The sequence below is a fragment of the Odontesthes bonariensis genome, chromosome 9 (genome assembly GCF_027942865.1).
Source record: "Odontesthes bonariensis isolate fOdoBon6 chromosome 9, fOdoBon6.hap1, whole genome shotgun sequence".
Classification (NCBI taxonomy): Eukaryota; Metazoa; Chordata; class Actinopteri; order Atheriniformes; family Atherinopsidae; genus Odontesthes; species Odontesthes bonariensis.
The window spans coordinates 35,677,764-35,697,636 of NC_134514.1; the positions used below are offsets into that span (position 1 = coordinate 35,677,764).

Sequence of the window (19,873 nt, forward strand, 5' to 3'; positions counted from 1 at the left end):
CTCTTAAGCAGAAGTTACCTGTTGAATGGGACTTTGAGCTTGGAAGAGGATGCGTCGCCCCAGCAGCTCAGCAAAGATGCAGCCAACAGACCAGATATCGATGGAATTGGAGTAGTGGCGGCTCCCCATGAGAATCTCTGGTGCTCGGTAGTACTGTGTTACCACTTCCTGAGTCATGTGCCGGGACTCGTCCGACTCCTCCACTCGTGCAAGACCAAAATCACAGATCTGGAGGACAGTCATTCAGAGATTACTATAGGTCTTTCAATACTGTACTTTCTTTCCTACCCTTGCAGCTCGGTGTTAACACCTGTATAGTTATCTTTATACCAAGAGTGACCATCTTACCTTCTAATAAGCCACCATGTGATTTTTATAGGGCACTTGTTACATCATGCAGTGCATTTTACTATACATATCTATACTTGCAATGAGTGTTGAATAAAATCATTTAATATCTTTATAAAACAAAAAAAATGTTTACAAATTGCTGATATTACATTGGAATGGTATTGCTTAAACAGCTGCATCTAATGATAAGGAACCGTGAAACTATGTAGTGCTTTTCCAATGTGTGTACATTAGACTACAAAACAACAAACCCAATCAATCAAATGCAACTCAATACAAACAACAATGACAGACTTGTACTGTGAGACAGAATAACATCCTTTAGAACAGTGGTTCCCAAACTGTGGTACGCGTACCCCTAGTGGTACGCGGAGGTACTGCAGGGGGTATGCGGCGCACGTGGAGTTTTTATTTTTTATTTTTATTAAGGCGTAACACTTTTATGGAGGACTGTTTATGAAGGAGACTCCAGTTTTGTGATGAATGTTACATGAGTTAGGCCTGTTAATGTATTCTTAAAAAGAGAGAGAAATGAGTTATGTTCATGTATTCTTAAAAAAAAGAGAAATGTTACTTGTTTAAGTTAGATAACAAAGGAAGATTATTTTGATTTAGTATTTATGCTATTTTGGTTACTTATTTATATTTCAAGAAAATGTTTTTTATTCTTATGTTGAATTCAACTGAGGTTAAAAAAAGAGAGAGAATTTTATGTTCAAGTTAAGGATATTAAATAAAATGATTTTCATGTAATAACCACTGTGTTGCTCTACTTTTGGAGAATCATCGCACGCGTTGTATGTGTGAGGGGGTACTCGTGGTGTGACAAGAAGGCTCAGGGGGTACTCAGGCCAAAAGTTTGGGAACCACTGCTTTAGAATATAGTGTTAACAAGGACTGCGTTTCATTGGACTTCAGTTGAACTTGATTGCTCTCTCTGTACAGTCCCCTGAAATAACTTCTGTTGTGAATTGATGCTACACTAAACAGAATTTAAATTAAAATTCAAGGAAAAAGAATTTACAAAGACGTTAGTTATGATGAAAGTTTTAGTCCCGAGTCAGATGTGGATTTTGACTTTGTCTGATAACACGGAAAATAGCAGCCTGTTCCACACACCTTGAGCACACAGTTGCTGTTGACCAGGAGGTTGCCAGGTTTGATGTCTCGGTGTAGAATTCCAGCAGAGTGGAGGTATTTAAGTCCTGGTGATTGAGGTGGAGGAGAGAAAGGAATAGAATGTTAAACGTGAGCTGTGACTTTAGTGATGAGAACAGGCTAAAGTGTGTGCTAACAGTTACAGACTCCAGCACCGAATATAAAAGGCACCTGATTGAATATTTGGCAAAAGGACTGCTTGATGTTTTAATTAACGCTGATAACAGAAAAAAATTAAAAACAGAACATTATCACCACTACAGTCACATCCATCAGCAGATGTCTTCTTGTGTATGCTCAGACCATTTAACTATGGGTAATGATTAAAATGATTATTTACTTAATCAGGGAATTAGAAATGCAAATAAAAACTGTGTGTAGTCTTTAATATACTGGATAAAAACAGGTGCTGGAGCGATGTACGTGAGTTTGGAGGACAGCAGCAAGATCAGCTGTTAATTCAAAAACGGAACATTTTAATAGGATTTGTCCATTGGGTGGCAGAGGTTAGTCACACGGCACACTTTAGCTTCTGCACCACACCTGGGTAAAGTTTTTCACCTGGAGCTACATGCCTATTTCTATCATATCATTACATCGCTTGCATTCAATTCATTACTGACAACTTTTTTAACATGCAGCAGGAATTAAACTAAAACACTAAGCACAGAAATTCAGGAGTCACCCGTAAAAGTACTGAGGGTAGGAGACAAAAGACATTTTTAGAGCTTATTCTCCATTTTTCAGTATGGACACAAGTTCAGAAGACCATGAGATGAGGAGACCTTCAGTGGATGGCCATAACTGGTACAGCTACTATTCTAAGCAAGACAAGATTTCATTGAAAGCTCACATTACTGCAGTTCGGCTTGCAATGGCACAGTTATTGTGGGGGGGGCTGTTTTAATGAAGGAGCCCCCCAGTATATCTACAGCATACTGCTGGCGTTCAAAGAGCTTTAACATTACACTAAGTTTAGCCTATCTTTTTTTAGTATGACTTGATATGGTCTGCTGTAAAACCATATATGTACAACTCTTATCCCAAGTGTTGTTCCAGTGAGAGCACCTCATGGACTTTAACTTGAACAAGTGCAACAAAACTGGGAAAGATGATCAAAGAAAGAACCTACCTCGTAGAATCTGATACAGAAAAACTTTGGCGTGGTCTGAGCTCAGAGGCTGGGGTGAAACAATGATCTTATGGAGGTCACTTTGCATAAGTTCCGTCACGACATAGCTGGCCAATAGGAGATTAAGGTTAAAAGACTGTGACACATCAATGAGCACATAAAATGCATGAGGTTATACTAAAGCTATAGTTTTAGTGTTTCATAAAACCATGATTCAGCACGAGTATCAGCAATGCTCTGGGATCTAGTGGTTGTGACACCATCACTAGTCACTCTACATGCAGAAGCGGGCTCAGCCCATTCCCCCCCCAAGTCATTGTGCGTTTCATTTGTTTCACAGGAGAACACTTCAGTTATACTAAAATTTGAATTTTATTTGTCATTTTCTCAAAGGCATTGTGTTGCTTTGGGTGGAACACCAGCAAAGGACTGGGTTTAGACCACGGCAGAGTCAAAGCATCCGTACAGTTTTACAGCTGGTGTGAATTTACTATCCTCAGGCCACATTATATGTTCAGTGCTCTCTTCATGAGCCCAGCTTGGATAGACAACAAACTAACAGAGAAAACAAAGTTCAAGTGACAAACATAGTAAAAATGAATAATGGACTGAATTTACATGACACCTGTTGTCTTGTTGACCAATCGAAGCACAAGAAACACTACTATATCAAGTCACCATCACACCCACTCATACATACGCCACTTCTTCCTTTATACAGACTTATAAGCTATGCTGTTATTATCCAACACTCACAGGCCAATTGACACACCAGAGGAAAAATGGGGTTCAGCGTCTTGCCAACGAACACTTTGATATGAACTGGGAAGCCGGGAATTGAACCACCGACCTTCCATTTAGCTATGACCACTTTTCCTCCTGAGCTATAAATATAAGCTGTAAAGAGATGTGCAGAGTTGCCTACAGTCAGTCAGACTCAGCATGGTTACATGCAGTTGAGTTACAACTTAACCTGGCCATTAATTAGACCTTAATTAAGCCTCGTTTCCACTGTCAGTACGGTTCGGGTCGGGTCGCTTTGGGGTCAGCTTTGCGTTCCCACTGTACAAAGGGGACCCTCAGGGGTGGGCGGAGTGCGTGCCGAAGCGAACCTGTTTATCCTCCCCAAGGGAACCAGTCCTTTGTGCTAGGTACCCCAAGCAGAAGGGTTACAAAAATGGTAATGGGTTCCATGGGACCGGTACGCTTTCGTGGTAGTGGAAACACTGAAATAAGCGAACCGTTCTGAACCGACCCGTACCGGACTGCATAGAGGAAACGGGGCTTTAGTCCTTGTCTTAGTATGCAAGCATGGAGCTGAATCAAGTTATTGATTGAAGTATATCAGATGCTGCAACACTGTAAGCTGTATGGGAAAACAACTTTTTCTATGGGAATAGAAAAATTAGCTATGGCTATGGCTTTTATTAGCTATGGCTGAATTCACCTCACAGATGTTAAGTTGCTTAAATTGTGATTTTGTCAGATGACGCCTCAGTTCTAAAATCAGAATTTTATTCAAGCACATTTGCAGGCTCTCCCTGCAAATTCTTTAAGCAGTTGATACGTCGTTGTCAAGGACTGAAAAAAAAAAAAAAAAAATCGGAAAAGTTGTTTTCCGATAAATTTTCAACATCTGACCAAAGAAACAGAAGAATAGGTGAGGGACAGCACTTTTAAAGGGAATTCAACCCAAAAAGTTTGACCTTGGAAGAATGTGCAGACCACCTAGGCCCATTTGAGTCTACCTGAGCATATACATGCAGGAGTGATAGGAATCCCAATCAGATTATCTGGGTGCGCAAGTCCAGTTTTGAGAAGCCTGATTTCATATCATTGGTCAGACTAATATGTTTACATAATTTCTATAAGTCCAGTTTTGGTCAGACAAACACCATCTTTTTTTTTTTGTAACCCTTCCAAGTTTCATGCAAGCATGTCAAGGTCAATTAGGTTTTTTAATGGGACTTTAAAAATGTGTTCTACCACCTTAGAAAGCTACTGTTTGGGGCGGTCGGTGGCGTAGTGGGTTAAGCAGGCGCCCCATGTACAGAGGCTACAGTCCTCGCTGCAGCTGGCCCCGGTTCGAGTCCCACACCGGACGGCCCTTTGCTGCATGTTGTTCCCCCTCTCTCTGCCCCCTGCTTCCTGTCTCTCTCCAACTGTCTATCCATTAAAGGCATAAAAAGCCCCAAAAAATATTAAAAAAAAAAAAAGAAAGCTACTGTTCGTAAACCTCCCTTAAAGACCAAACGTGAAATCACAAAGGCAATGCTCATTAATACCTTTTTCTGTGTTATAACGGATCAAAAATGACTTCAATTAAGATGGCATCCCTCTCTCTTTATTGGATTCTTTTGAGTATAACAAATCAGATCAGAACTTTAACACACAACGAGATCTTCACAAAGCAAATAGTGGTTTGTTTCTCTATCAAAGTACTGTACACTGGAACTTTGAAGTTGAGTATTTTTGTGTCTGTACTCCCATAGTCTCAGCAATTAAAAAAATTCTGAGAAATACGCCTTACATTACCAATGTAAGCATCAAAAGTAAAAGCCTGCATCTCCTCAACATTATTAATATTCCAGTTTTAAAACTATTTTCAACCTGCAAGGCATATGGAACATCACATGGTACACCGACTCCATTTAAATCGCTTTTATAGTCTTAAGAGCTTCATATTAAAATCAACTCTGTCTCTATGCAGTTTGAACATGTGCAGAGCTTTTTTTTCTGGATCAGACACACTAGGACTGACACTTTTTCTCCAAAGTTCCAACACCTGTTTGAACATGGAGACTTCTAACAACAGTGGATGTTCACAATAAATTCCTTTTTTTATAAACTGAAACTTTGTTGAATTTGAAAAACAGTTGGTTTTACAGTTTGTAAGTGTCAGAGGTTATGTTATTTGCCAAGTTGCTACTATAATGGAGGAAATTAGCTGCGCCATCCTTAGCGGACAATCCTGACACCTGATGATCTAAGAAACGATGTTTGGAAGCATTTTGGAATTGACACAACAAATGGTGTAATAATGAACAAAGATCAGGCTATATGTCAACTTCACAGCAGACTCGTATGCCGTTTAAAAGTAGAAAGATATGGGGTGGTCTGTGGCGTAGTGGGTACCCCATGTACACAAAGCTAAAGTCCTCGCTGCAGCTGGCCCCAGTTCGAGTCCCGCATCGGACGGCCTTTTGCTGCATGTCGTTCCCACTCTCTCTTTCCCCTGCTTCCTGTCTCTCTAAAACTGTCCTATCCATTAAAGGCATAAAAGCCCCCCAAAATAAATAAAATAATAATAAAAAAATTAAAAAAAATAGAAAGATGTGTCATACAATGAACAAACACCCATTTTTTAAAGCCCTGTGACTCGAATTCCTGCATCAATCTTACAATCAAGGATCAAAGAGAGAAAGGATACATTTCTTCAAAGTAGTCGATGTGTGGAGGTTGTAGTATGTCCAGAGCAGAAAGCACCTGAGAAAGGAGTTAAAGTCACATCACCCGTGTGTAAAAGCACCGTCACACCAATTCTTCCTTTTCTAGAGGAAATTCAGCAAAGCTGTGCACTTACATTTTCATGCTTGAAGAAACAAAGCATCTTCAGCTCCCGAAAGACCCTCTTGCAAGAAACAAGGTTTTGGAAGACATTCGGCATCTTTTTGAGGGCCACTCGCTTTCCGTCTCTGGGATCCGTCACAGACCTTGGTGCAGAGGACAAACACAACATTACTAAGACTCAGTGAATAATATGGGAATTAAGAAGAACTGACACAAATGAACAGCCATTTTGGTCAATGTTAGGACTTCAGTCGCATTAGGCTGTCGAAAATGTAAAAACTCCATTTTCCATTATTTTGGTGATTTTTTTTGCAATGAAAATCCTTGACTTTGTGGTGCTACTTTAGAAATATTTGTATGGAATTTTGCGGTATTTTTTCCTCATTAAACCGCTTCCAAAATCTACATATAGAAGAAAAAAGATGCAAGGGAAAAAAAATAAGCAGACGGATTGGACACGCAAACATTTTTATTCTTTAAAAAACATAAATAGCTTGATATCAACAGATACTGACATCACCCGTGAACAGCTTTACATTTTTCAAATGAACATGGGACATTCTGAAAAATAGATTTCAGAAGCTTATGGTGAATATATTTACTTCTATCAACTGTTCAAATTAAGACTTCTACTTATTCTGGTGAGAAAATGATCACAACAAAACATAAAAAGGTCATTGCTCAGGAATGAATAAATCAAACTGACTGAAAACAAACATCGTCAGCATGTGTTTCTACACTGGAAAAAATGCCCCTCCAAAAATAAGTAAAAAAAACAACAAATACAAGATGTTTTTGCTTGAAATAAGCAAAAAAAATCTGCCAATGGAACTAGTGAAAATCGACTTGTCAAGATTTCTTGAAATAAAATGTGATATTTGGGACTTTTGAGTTAAAAGTGATCTTGAAATTAGCTTAAAATCCTCTTCAAATGAAAAAAAAAAAGCTTGTTTCATGTGAAATATGACTCAAAACAAGATGTTTTCAAGACTTTTTCACTTAACAAGATATTCCAGATGTATTGGATTACAACAAGTTCCTATATCTTGCTGAAATGGTACTTGTTAGGCAGTTGTGTCTTATATTAAAGCTGCGGTCGGCAACTTTTTTTTAGTCATATTAGCTTGAACTGTCATGGGATTCTGGAAGTAGAATATTAAATAGGCTGTTTAGGAAAAATAACGAATTCTGTAGCTCCCTCTGAAGCCTGTAATCATGCTTGCAAAAACCGAGCGCTCCCGGCTGTTTTTAACCAATCAAGTTAGGGTGGAGGAATCCTACCTGTCAATCACAGCTTGTGCACACGCTGCTGAGCATTAGTCTGCCCCAGCTTGTGTGCGCTCACACTGGTGTGAACTCACGTGCACAACCTCGTCCACAGAGGGGGAGGGGTTTGGGGGGCGATTCGGAGCTTGTTAGAGGTTGGGGGAGGGATCTGAAAGTTGTATCAGTTCGAATTTTCCAACTTTAGACTCGGAATTTTGAAAACCTGCCGACTGCAGCTTTAAGTGTAATGAGATACTCAATGAGACCAATATACTTGGTAAGATTTAGATTTTTTTCCAATGTAAACAGAAACTGTCCACATTTCTGTCAACATTACAGACTGGCTGAAAATAAAACTCTGCACACCATCAAGCAGCAGGTTTACTTTTAATAGCCTTCTGTGATTTTATATCTCTGTATCATCAAGCGACTGGTCGTCTACTTATGGTACAAGAAAACCAACGCCTTCAAGTTGTTGCTTGGTGTGGAGCGTCTTCTGCTTGGCAGAACAAGCTTATAAATACTGTTGCTGCGCTCAGCATCAGCGGAGTTGGACGCTGCATGTTTGCAGCGCAGTGCCAGCCTGCTCATCATCGGAAGCCTCTCCTGCAGACCATGCCAGAAGACGTCCAAGTCCACAGTCCCACTTACAGATGTCTGGAGTGCTGCTGGTCCCAGGGATGGCAGCATAGCTCCTGGGACTACTTGCCATAAACGGAATGCATCGTGGCTGAAAAACTCTCACCTGCTTAAGAAATTCAATGCCAGGTTGACCATTTGTCGTGTATTTGGCAAGCTTGTCTTCAGCAGCAATGAATGCCCCTTCAACCTGGGCAACCTGGGCAAGGACTTTACATTTTTGCTCCTGAGGCAATGGGAATTGAGCACAGCACTCAGCACACATCTCATCACCAAGAACTTTGTTTCCAGCCAGGTTCATTTGCAGGTCTGCAAGGTAATCAAATTCAATTCAATTCATTTTTATTTATATAGCGCCAAATACAACAAATGTCATCTAAAGTTACCTAAAGACTGTGTCGACCGTGCAGACCAAAGTGCAGACCGAGCAGTCCCCTGCTTCCGAGCAGCAAAAACCGTAACAGGCGCGGCTGTCGGCAGCAGGCAGTGATACGAAGGGAGAGAAAATAGCGCCAAGCGATTGGCGCTATTTTTTTGTGAGGTCTGACTTTTTCCTGCACAACGATTTTGTGATGCAAATGTATTACTCTTTTGAACGCAAATTGTTTTAAGAAGCAAAACGCTTTATTTTTTAAACCCCAGCCAACTACCTTCATCAACGCCAAAACGAGGCTGGAACTCGGCTCACAGGACGCAGCAGGGGGTAAGAAAATGTTCATAAATGATGTTGCTAGTATGGGATGTCGTACAGCTTCATGTCAAAAGAGGCGAACTATCCCTTTAAAGTGTTGTTTGACATGTTGATGTTTGATTCCTTGTAAATGGTAGTCAATTGTAGACTTCCTTCAGTGGTCAAGTACCTTATTGCAAGGTGTGCAAAGTTATTTTCGCCACTCTCACGGAGAACAGAGGGATACTGCTTTGCTCAGTCCTTTGCGCTTATGTACGACAGTAAATGGGACTTTTTGTTACCCGCCATATCGATCACAGACTATAACTTGACATCAAGTAAGGCTGAAGCAGCAGTGTAGTACAAGTAAGAAATACTGCCACCTGCAGGTGGGAGTTAGCAGTCACTTAAACCCAATTATTTTTACAATTTTTATAGAAATTTTGAAATAAAATCACAATTATGCATTAGCGCGAAAAAAAGCGGGAATCTGTTGAATTTGCTTCAATTTAAAAACTGGAGGGACTGAATAGTGTTGGTTTCACTATGAACACAAAGAACTCTTGACACAACATACACACCTCCCTTTTTTCCCTCTACCCCCCGTTAATGGCAGGATTGTTTGCCTTTGTTAAGCCTCACCCGTCTTAATTTGCAATAGTGGAGTAGGGATCAAAGCTGAGGTGTCTCTGAGCCGAGAGCACAGGCAGTAACAGAGTCCTACTAACAAGTGTGTGAGGGAGAGTGAGTATGGCAGGAGAAGTTTCCTCTGCGATTCAACTACACCAGCTTACTATTTAGAAAGCAAAACTGATACAGCCCTATGCCACTGCGATTTGGTCAGAAAGTAGAAGCAAAAGTATGCTAAAAACACAAAACACTCCTCATGCACACACCAGGCTGTTACTTTTAATACATTGGAAAAGAATGTGGTAATGTCATTAACAAAACGAGAACACCTTTATCTTGTGATAAAGGAGCACAGCAGGTCTAATTAAGAGCATTTCAACTCTACACAAAAGTCCTTCCCAGTGTAACCTCCAGTGAACCTTTCCAAATAGGATCAGTCAAGGCAGACAGATGGCAGCAGACTAAGGTCCCAGGTTTCACAAGACTACCACTGTGAGTATACACCAATACGTCTCAAACCACAGAAACACATAACACCAAAAAGTGGTCACAGTCCTTGAAAATTGCTGCATGTATGCATGCATCTCTAAAGCCTAACTTTACCTTGCTGTAGAATATAATTAGGCCTGGGCAACGATTAAAATTTTTAATCTAATTAATCGCATGATTTCCCTGATTAATCACGATTAATCGAATTTGTACGCAAAATCCAAAAATGAATTCAAAAGTAGTGTATAGCTTTTAGCATTTAGTTTTATTTTAAATGTGCTGCCATATGAATGAAAGTGCCATAACATTTGTTGTGCAAACACACTTTTAACATCAGCATCTTTCTGTAGTTTTTATGTAGAAGCCTCGCTCCACTGTCTGTTTCCTTGAATGACTTGCTGCTATCAGTTGTGTGTTTTGCCTTTAAGTGATATTTTAGACTGGAACTACTACGCTGAGAAGACAATTAAACTCGGCTGTAAATGCAGGACTTTTTTTTTATTTTATTTAATTTGAAATACATGCTTTTATCTTGAAACAGGAAGTAAAACAGGAAGTAGTGCCGGTTAGCTCCATGAGCTTCACATACAGACCGAGGAGCACCTGTAACAGAAATGTCCAACTTTAAAATAAAAATGGCCAAGTAAAAGTTCCGTACCCTTCTCCATGTTTGGTGGTTCCGCAGCAGAAAGCAACAGACTTTTACCATAATAAATCCTGCGTTAATGCGCGATAAAATATTTATCGCCGTTAAATAATTAACAAGTTAACGCAATAATAACGAGTTAACTCGCCCAGCCCTAAATATAACATAACCAGTTCTAAAGAAGTTGTAGCACTCCAACACTAAAGGTTCCTACAATTGGCAATGGGACAGGATTTAGTCCACCTTTCATAGAGGGTGTACCTATGTATAAAAAGTAGAAACAGGATGATTTTGGTGTAAAAAACATTTCGGATGTTGCACAACATTCAAATGTTTCCCTTTAAACCACCCAAATGTAGCTTTGGGTGGGTTTCATGCTTAAAGGTGAACCTCTGTAACATGTCCAGCCTTTTGTTTACAAAAGGTTCCAAACCAGGGTTTCCGCTACATTCATTTCACTGCGGCGGGCCACCGCACCTTCGTCGTTGCCCGCCGCACCTCAGATAAATTCGGAACCCTGTGTTATTGTGTAATTTTCCACATCACAGCATTCGTCTGCCTTTCCCGCGCTTGATCAGCGTTCCCCCGCCCCGCCCTCTCTCATTTATGACACTGGCTCTCTGACTGGATAACGGGATGAGAGGTGACTTTTTGGAGCCCTCTTTTAATGTGCAAGTTGCCATAGTAACTAGCAAAGCATTCGTCTGCCTTTCCCGCGCTTGACCAGCCTTCCACCGCCCTCTCTGATCTGACACCGGCCGGCTCTCTAACTGGATAACGGGATCAGAGGTACGTGACGTTTAATTGATGTTATTTCACAACACACGCAACTCCTCACCTCTTCACTGTCCCATTGCTTAAAGGTGTTGTTATGTGTATGTGTTGCTTTTGCTGAGGTTTTTTTTGAGATCTCAGACCGTATCCTGATAAGGGTATAGTGTGAAGTATGATTTTTTTCTCCTCCTCTTACCCGATGTTGTTCCCCTTCCTTCTAATCTGGCGGCGCCTGCAAAGAGGGCTGCGTTGCCTGGTCACACTCTCTCTTCCTGTTTGTTTCTGTGTTGTCTGTCATGACCAAAATTGAATTTCCCCTTGGGGATTAATAAAGTATAATTGATTGATTGATTGATTGATTGATTTCCCAATTATTATTTTATATTTGTGAACAAGTTGTTGAACATTGTGCACGGTTTGTATCGGTAGGCTAATTATATGTTGTAGACGTAGACACGGCTAGTTCGGGAGGCTACAGGTGAATTAGGTTACAGTAGCTCTTCGGTCATTCCTAAACGCACAGCTGTGGTCTAGCCCTGCACATGTAGCGGATGACAACGAGCAGAGTTTGGATATTGCAATTTGCAAGGTATCAAGTCCGAGCGGATGCTTCTGACACACACACACACACACACACACACACACAAGAACACACGTTACCACAATACTGCAGATCTTGATGCAAGCTTTTAAAATAGTTGTTGAATATGTGCGGGCACCTCATGCGTAACCCTTCGCATAGCTTGTAGATTAATACTATTAATAGTTTAGGCCTACCAGTTTCCCGATTTCATTCGTGATAAATGCAAGAACAGTTAAACAAATATTTTACTTGCCCATTGTTAACTCACGCCGGATTTTTCGATTCCTAACGTTAACTCGTCTCCTCTATAATTTCGAAGCTGCGAAGGCACCCATTGTGTTAGTAGCTTTTCCTATTATTATTATTATTATTAATCCGTATCCGCTGCAATTGAAGTCTATGGCAGCCCCATGAACGCTATGGTAAAAAGTTGTGAAATTTGGCACACGTAATTAGCCAAGTGCCAAAGCCAAGAATTTTCAAGCCCCAAGAGTGTACTCTCTAGCGCCACCAACACGTCAAAGTTTAAAGTGCATTCAGCCTAATAACTTTGGACTACTTGGTCCAAATTTCACAAATGAGGCATCGTTGGAATCCTTGGATCATGACGAGTCCAACGGACCCTATGACGTCAATGTGTGTGTGTGTGCCTAGATTTTCCGCCATTTTGAATTTGATCAAAAAGCTTAAAAAAGCATTTCAGGTCACAGAGATTGTCCAATTTTCACGAAAATTGGCACATAGACTCTTAAGACCAAGCCGCACAAAAGTTATCATGTGGAATTTTTAATTAGGCTTCCGTTTCTCCATAAAAGCCAATCAAACTCGAGGTTAATGCCACCAAACCGGAAGTGAGGCCATATCTTGGCAACCATTTGATGTTATGACTTCAAACTTCTAACACAGACTCAAAACCACTACGATAAGAGGCCCAAAAAGTTTGGTGACGTTTGGCCCATAGGTGGCGCTATATGTAGCCAAAGTGCCCTTTTGCTCATATCTTTGGACCCCTTGGTCCAAATGTCACAAATGAGGTACCAATGGAATCAAAGGATAGAGACGGGGATAATGCACCTCATGACGTCATCTGCGCCATCTTGGATTTTCCGCCATTTTGAATTTAATCGAACACCTTCAAAACACATTTAAGGCCACGCCTATTGTCCAATCTCGACGGGACTTGGCACATAGAATCTTCAGACCAAGCCACATATAAGTTATCAGGTGGATTTTCTTATTTCGCTTCCGTTTGCCCGTGACAGCCAATCAAACTCTACGCCGATGCGCAAATGGGACATTTGGCCAAATCTCTGCAATGCATTGATGTATCGATGCCAAACTTGCTGCATGGACTCACGACGCCTTCCTAAGTTGCCCAAGCCTTCCCTATTGTGCCATTCTGCTAGGCCCCACATTGCTGCTTGCAGCTATATTTTTCAGATGAGTTTGCTGAAATATTTCACCAAGAAAAGAAAGGTGCCAGATGAGGAAACGGAGCAGGTGAGCCTACGATTCATTTTGCAAATTAATCTCGAGACCCTGTGTGTTCATAACCCCACTTGGACACGCTTTTGTGTGTGTGTGTGTTTTCTTCTTTTTTTTTTTTTGTCTTTGAGCACCACCTTCTCTTGTTTGACTTGTTGACCACATGTACACTCCTTGCGGTACCCTGCTTAATCACGTCATCATTAGGCTACAGCAAGCTCAGTGATAATGGCGGGGATAAACCATTTAGTATGCGTACTGTAAATATTCCCAACTTTCATTTCACCATGTCCATGTAAATTGAAATTATAAACACCTGCCCCTTTTGCTAAATGTCTTCAAATGTCATGATGAACACTTTAGGCAGGTAACAGTAGTCACACAATATATCTTATGTGAAGTACTGTAAACACTAAATATAATTTGTCATCACATTTCACCATGTAATGTTCTGAAATGAACATTTTAGGCAGGTAGCAGTAGTGGAGCTGGAGAACACAGCCTGGCTGAACAAAGAGAGTCCGACTTGAGAACAGAATCAGGTGAACAGGGGGAAGAGAGTGAAGAAGAAAGACCGAGCAGCATTTAAAAGACAGGTAAACACAGGGCCTCAGGCTGGGACCCTACATGGGTTGACAAGCCTAGATTTAAATCATGGCTTTATAACACTGATCATGGCAAGTATTGTGTTGCATATCCTGCTTGTTGTTTTTGCTGCCGATAATGCTGAATTTACTTGAGTCCACTTGACTTAACTTGTGTGGATACTTTAACTCATTGGCTGCCAGCCATTTTCAGTTCAGAGAGACCCATACTGCCAAGTGTTTTACAGTATTTTGACTGATTTTCCAAGACCGACAGAAAAGTGTGTCTTATGACTATGTACACACCGAAATTACCAAACGAAAGAGTAGACTCTCTTCTTTCATCAGGAAAAAAAAAGTTTGTTTCTACCATTTTCAGTCCTTTAGTAATAGACAGTAGAACATAGGTTGGTTTCACCAAAAACAGCTGTTTGACTCAAAAAAACGGAGAAAACACGCTTCTTTTTTTTTTGTGCAAAGTGGCACTGCTGCCACCTTGCGGGTCATTTTGCCAGTATATTCTCTGTTTAGTGTTTACAAGCCTAAGATTTAGTGACAAACTCCGCTAGATTGTCCCCCAGCCCACTCCGTTAAAAAACGCAGTTGACGTCTATAGACGTCTTTGGCAGTCAACGTTTTTTTTTAAATTGACGTCTATAGACGTCAATGGCACCGAAAGAGTTAATATGAACAAATTCCTTCATTCATATCTGTTAGTAGCAATAAGAATAACTCTGGTCTTTACATACAGGAATGTTCTGTCGTATATGTCGCCAGCATAAACAGACATCCAAAACTGGCCAAACAAAAAGACCATTCATTGAAGTGGGATGCTTAGTCTACAGGTCTGACCATTTAGACAGGCACATGGGATCGGAGCACCACAAGCGAAGTGTGAAGTGTCATGCAGCGCTCTCACAAGGCAATGTCATTGTTATGATATCCCTATTTTTTCTTGTTTCCACGTCCAGAATTGCAATATTGACAGTTACATTGTGTGCAGGTTCTTCAGTTCTCGTTGCATTTGAGCCAAATGTTATTTTGGAGCATGAGGCTGTCATTGGTGGATTTAAATGCTTGTACCATTTGCGAAGAAAGAGCAAGCACATCACACCAACTACGCAGATCTTCTAGATCTTGCAGAACTGTTGGGTTGTGATTACTTCAAAAAGTTAAAGGTGACTTATTTTGGACTTTGTTAATCCACATACACTATTGGCAAATTATAGCCTACTGGTAGTAACCTTCCCTATCCTCAAAACATTCTATTCTCACAATATAGATCGGAAAAAACGCCAATTACCGTTCTCACTACATTATTGATGAGATGTTAGAGATTTTGGCATCAGTGGTTGAAGAGCCCATTCTACAGGAAATCCAGACCAGTATGGCTATTGGACTGGAGCTGGATGAAAGTATCTGTGACAAGACAATTGGATCTGCACATAAGGTAGTCTTTTTTCAGGGAGGGCTAAATTAGGGAGGGATATATTATTGACAGAAAATTAGGAACATAAAATAGCTACTGCTACTGATATTGTTTACAAATCTCCCCAGGTATGCAGACAAAGAGGGACAACTGTTCAGTCAGTTCCTAGACATTGTTAGTGTCCCAGATGGAAAGGCTGTCACAATTGTGAGAGCTGTTAAGGAAGTGCTGCAAAAAAAGCACATTCCAACTGCCCAATTTTATGGCCTAGGTACAGATGGTGCTGCTGTAATGACTGGTAAGTTCCAGGTATCTAGAATGCTGAACAGTTAAGGAAATCTTTTACAATTAAATGAATAATTGTGAAAAATGTATGTGGCAATATGACAATGAGTCCCTGTATCCTAAATGAGCTCGTACGAACGTCAGTCGTAACTGTGTTGCATGCCATGATTTGCTCTCTCTACTTGTATTGGGATAGGGAGACAGAATGGGGTGGCAAAGCTGCTGCAGGACGACTACCCTTGGGTTGTCCATGTTGCCTGTAAAGCTCACCGGTTGGCTCTGGCCTGCAGAGATGCCTCACAGGGAGTGCAGTACATGGCAACTTTTAGGGACCATTTGCAGCAGCTCCACCTGTACTTTCGCAACAGTGCGAATAGAACTGCAGTTCTGTCAGCTGCCAGTGGCCTTTTAGGCCTGAAAGACTTGAAAGTTACGGTGAGGGAGAAAAAAAAACATAGTGTCAATATGTTTACATTTGTCTACAGCATAAATATGTAACCTTTAACATTTTAATATAATCAGGTAGTTAAAGACACACGGTGGCTCTCTCAGCACCAGGCCATACAGAGCCTTCAGCGGAACCTGCCTGCTGTACTATCCGCATTGGCTGAGGAGGTCAAGGTGAATAAGTGCCCTACAGCCAAGGGGCTGTATGTGTTCTGCTCCACCTACAGGTTTGTGGCAGCACTGCATCTCCAGGCCGATGTGTTGCCCCACTTAGCCCGCCTGTCAAAGGTTTTCCAAAAAGAAAATGGTTAACTTTTTGTCAATTAAAGAGCAGGTAATAATTTTAATAACTTTTATGTAATAAAGCTAGTGTTAGGCTTCACAGATACTGCTATTGGTGGATGGAATATTCTTATTTTCTCAGGTTCCAGTTACAATGGCCGCCATAAGGGCAATAAAACAGGCTGGGAATCAGCAGCCCCCTGGGTCATATCTGGCCGATTTCCAAAGCAACCTGCACGATCCTGCTGGTTTGGGAGGCTTTGATATTGCAAGCCATGAGGAGGAGAGAGATAGGAGAGGCAGGGCCAGCATTGAGGGCGGTGATGACTTCTGGTCACGATTCCAGAGAGAGGTCCTATTTTTCTGGTTTCAAAATCAACCAATCAACATTAGTAAATAAGGCGTTCTTATTAAATCGATTCACTTCAGACAAGACAGACTCAGAACTCAACAAAATGGTAATTTCCTTTCATATTTAGGTGATGGAGCCTTATCTAGATGGCCTGCTCAACAACCTGGACAGAAGGTTTGAGAACCTAGACATACTGGGTGCCTTCCACATATTTGGAGCAGCACCTTCAGATTTGGAAAATAACACCTCAAACCTCCAAATACTGTCACAAAAATTCCTGCCTCACCAACCAGAAAATGTGGTTATCCAGGAATGGGAATCATTTAAACACCACTTAGTTGTTGGAGCTTTTCAGGTAGAAGAGATGAGAATGCCTAGTTGCCCTACCTGACAAAATCCACCAGTATTCACAATGTAAGGGTAATGATCTTTCTCTTTCTCTCAGGATATGGATCAGCTGCACATTTTGACGAAGCTGGCATCTCAACATGATGAGTGGTCCCAGCTCTACCCGTCACTCAGTAAGTTGGCAGCAATAGCCTTGACTGTGCCCCTTTTCCAGTGTTAACTGTGAGAGAGATTTCTCTACTATGAATAGGGTAACACTTTAATATGTTATAATAAAATACACACTCAGTAACATCTGGCATTTCACTGATGTAATTTTAAAATATTCATAATAGGTGAAAACAGATCTGAGAAACAGGTTACAGGGGGAGCACCTGGCTGCGTGCATGCGCCTGAGCATCAATGGACCTCCAGTCCTGGAGTTCCCTTATCAGAAGGCCTTAGAGCTGTTCTTCCAGAAACCCAGGAGAATAAAATACTCTGAGCCAGCCTGCCAGATGTGCCATTGATCTGTCTCTCTCTCGTGTCTGTTCGTGACAAACTTATTTTATCCATTAGCAAATGTTTAATTTAATATAATTTAACAACACTTTGTGTTGTCATTAGGCACACACTAAGTTTATCTGAAAAAGGAACAATAAAAAGATTAATTTTAAAGAAAGAAGAAGATACTTTTTATAACACAACACTGTTTTACATTATGGGCATTTCTGAGTGACAGTTGTAAATAAAGAGAATAACTGGAAACATGTGTAATTGTGTTATATTGTGATATCAGCGTGATATAAATTATTGGTTCCCAACCTGGGGGTCGGGGCCCCCAGGGGGTCTCCATGGTTGGCGGGGTCCTGCCACCGCACCTTCAAGGAAATCCTGCAGGAAACACTGCAAACTGACTGAAATGATACAGAAGAATCTAAGTTGCAGCCATAAGGAGAGCTGATCAAATTCTGTAAATGCTCAGGAAAGGAGATTCAAAGCTTCCTTTTTTGTCTTCATGAACATAGGAAAACTGTTAGAAAACTTGTTAAAAAACTTGTTAATAGAATAATATTTTATACAATTATACAGATGGTTTTTTTGTGTACAAACATTATTGGTCCGCACACAAACAGGAGGCAGTACCACTGTTGGCAGTCATAAGATTGAAATAACCTTATTTAATCAACATACATTTTCACAATTTGTAAACTCTTGTTGACTTAAAGGGGAAGTTCGTTTTTTTTAATTTTTTTAAACTTGGATCTTATTTCTGTAATAAAATACGTTCATCTCCTCACCGATAACAGTTTGGTGAAAGTCGACGTCCTTCGGAAGATATTTAGATCACTCGGGATCCGCGTATATCCATATAACGGGAGAAAACAGGGCAGAGACAATACAGCCTCTAAATAAGGCATTATCTGTCTTTACAGCTCATTCACTCCGGTAAGGACGTACATCATACTCAAAGTAGTCGTCCATCTGATCAATATCCTGCCATGTTGCACAAAACTAGCAGCAGCAAACTGCGTGTGAAGTTAGCCGACCGTCACAGAGCACGGAGTGAATAAGCTGTGCTGCAGCAGTGCGCGTCGATGACATCATCCCAGTAGACTCGTGGGTAGAAAGCCCCCCGATAGCTCCTATTAACAACAACACGGCAGCTCTGAGCTAACAGTGCAATAGTACGCGTTCTTTCATTCTTAAAGTATTGGTGAAATAAAGACAGATAATGCCTTATTTAGAGGCTGTATTGTCTCTGCCCTGTTCTCTCCCGTTATGTGGATATACGCAGATCTCGAGTGATTTAAATATCGTCCGAAGGACACCGACTTTCACCAAACTGTTATCGGTGAGTAGATGAACGTATTTTATGCCAGAAATAAGGTCCAGGTTTAAAAAAAAAAAAAAAAAGGATCTTCCCCTTTAATAATCAAATAACTCAATAATAAAACAATGACAATGCTTATATCCGTGTTTTCTATGTAAATTTAAGAGATTAATCCTCCGTGTCTCAAAATGCAAAACTCTGATCTGATGTCAAAGTGAGCACTGCACACACTGTTGCTGCCTTGGGTCAGCATCCCATTTTCCTTGCCCAGGTCTACTATATTTTTCTGCACTTGGCAAAGGGCTGCGGTTATCTTGGAATCTTTTTCAATTTCTATCCATCTTTTTAGGCGATTTCCAAAGTTTACTGACAAGTCACCTCTGCTTTGAAGCTTGATTATGCCAAACAAACCAAGTTGAGAGCTACTCACTGTCCCCTAGTTGTACCTCTGGGATTATGTTGCGCAAAAAACTGTATCCAAATACTCCAGTAAAACAAGACAGGAGCTTTCCTGCTTTCCCACTGACTGAATCTGCGGCCTTCCACCCCGCGGGTTAAACAGGACAACATTGAGAAAGGGCAGCAGTTCTGCTATGAGCCTGGAAACTAGGGGTGTGCAAAATAATCGTCATGACGATGCATCGCAATTCTAATTTTCGTGATCTACTGCATCGATTCTTGACGCCAAGTATCGATTTTTTTTTTTTTTTTTTTTGGGGGGGCTTTTTATGCCTTTAATGAAAGGACACATGCAATTGACGCATTTCACTGCAAGGGATGTTTGCAATATTTTTTTTTATTTTTTTTTATATAGTTTTATAAAGCCTATGCACTTTTTTTGTCTGTACTGATCATCCCTATTTTGTTATTTTAAGTTTTATAAATCCTATACACTTTTTGTGATGAGTGTGTCCAGTAATATTTGTTTTAATGGCAGTAC

General features: G+C 40.7%; 1 protein-coding gene across 2 annotated transcripts in view; it reads right to left on the reverse strand.

Moving 5' to 3' along the window:
* nlk2 (nemo-like kinase, type 2) overlaps window positions 1-19,873 on the reverse strand; it is a 45,005-nt gene that overhangs the window by 14,508 nt on the left and 10,624 nt on the right. For both annotated transcript variants that reach the window (XM_075474155.1, XM_075474154.1), the window contains 5 exons: window positions 6,225-6,354; window positions 6,072-6,127; window positions 2,642-2,748; window positions 1,471-1,556; window positions 19-228 (listed from right to left, as the gene is read on the reverse strand). In XM_075474155.1, the coding sequence (XP_075330270.1) occupies window positions 19-228; window positions 1,471-1,556; window positions 2,642-2,748; window positions 6,072-6,127; window positions 6,225-6,354 (589 nt within the window). The remainder of the gene's footprint in view (window positions 1-18; window positions 229-1,470; window positions 1,557-2,641; window positions 2,749-6,071; window positions 6,128-6,224; window positions 6,355-19,873) is intronic.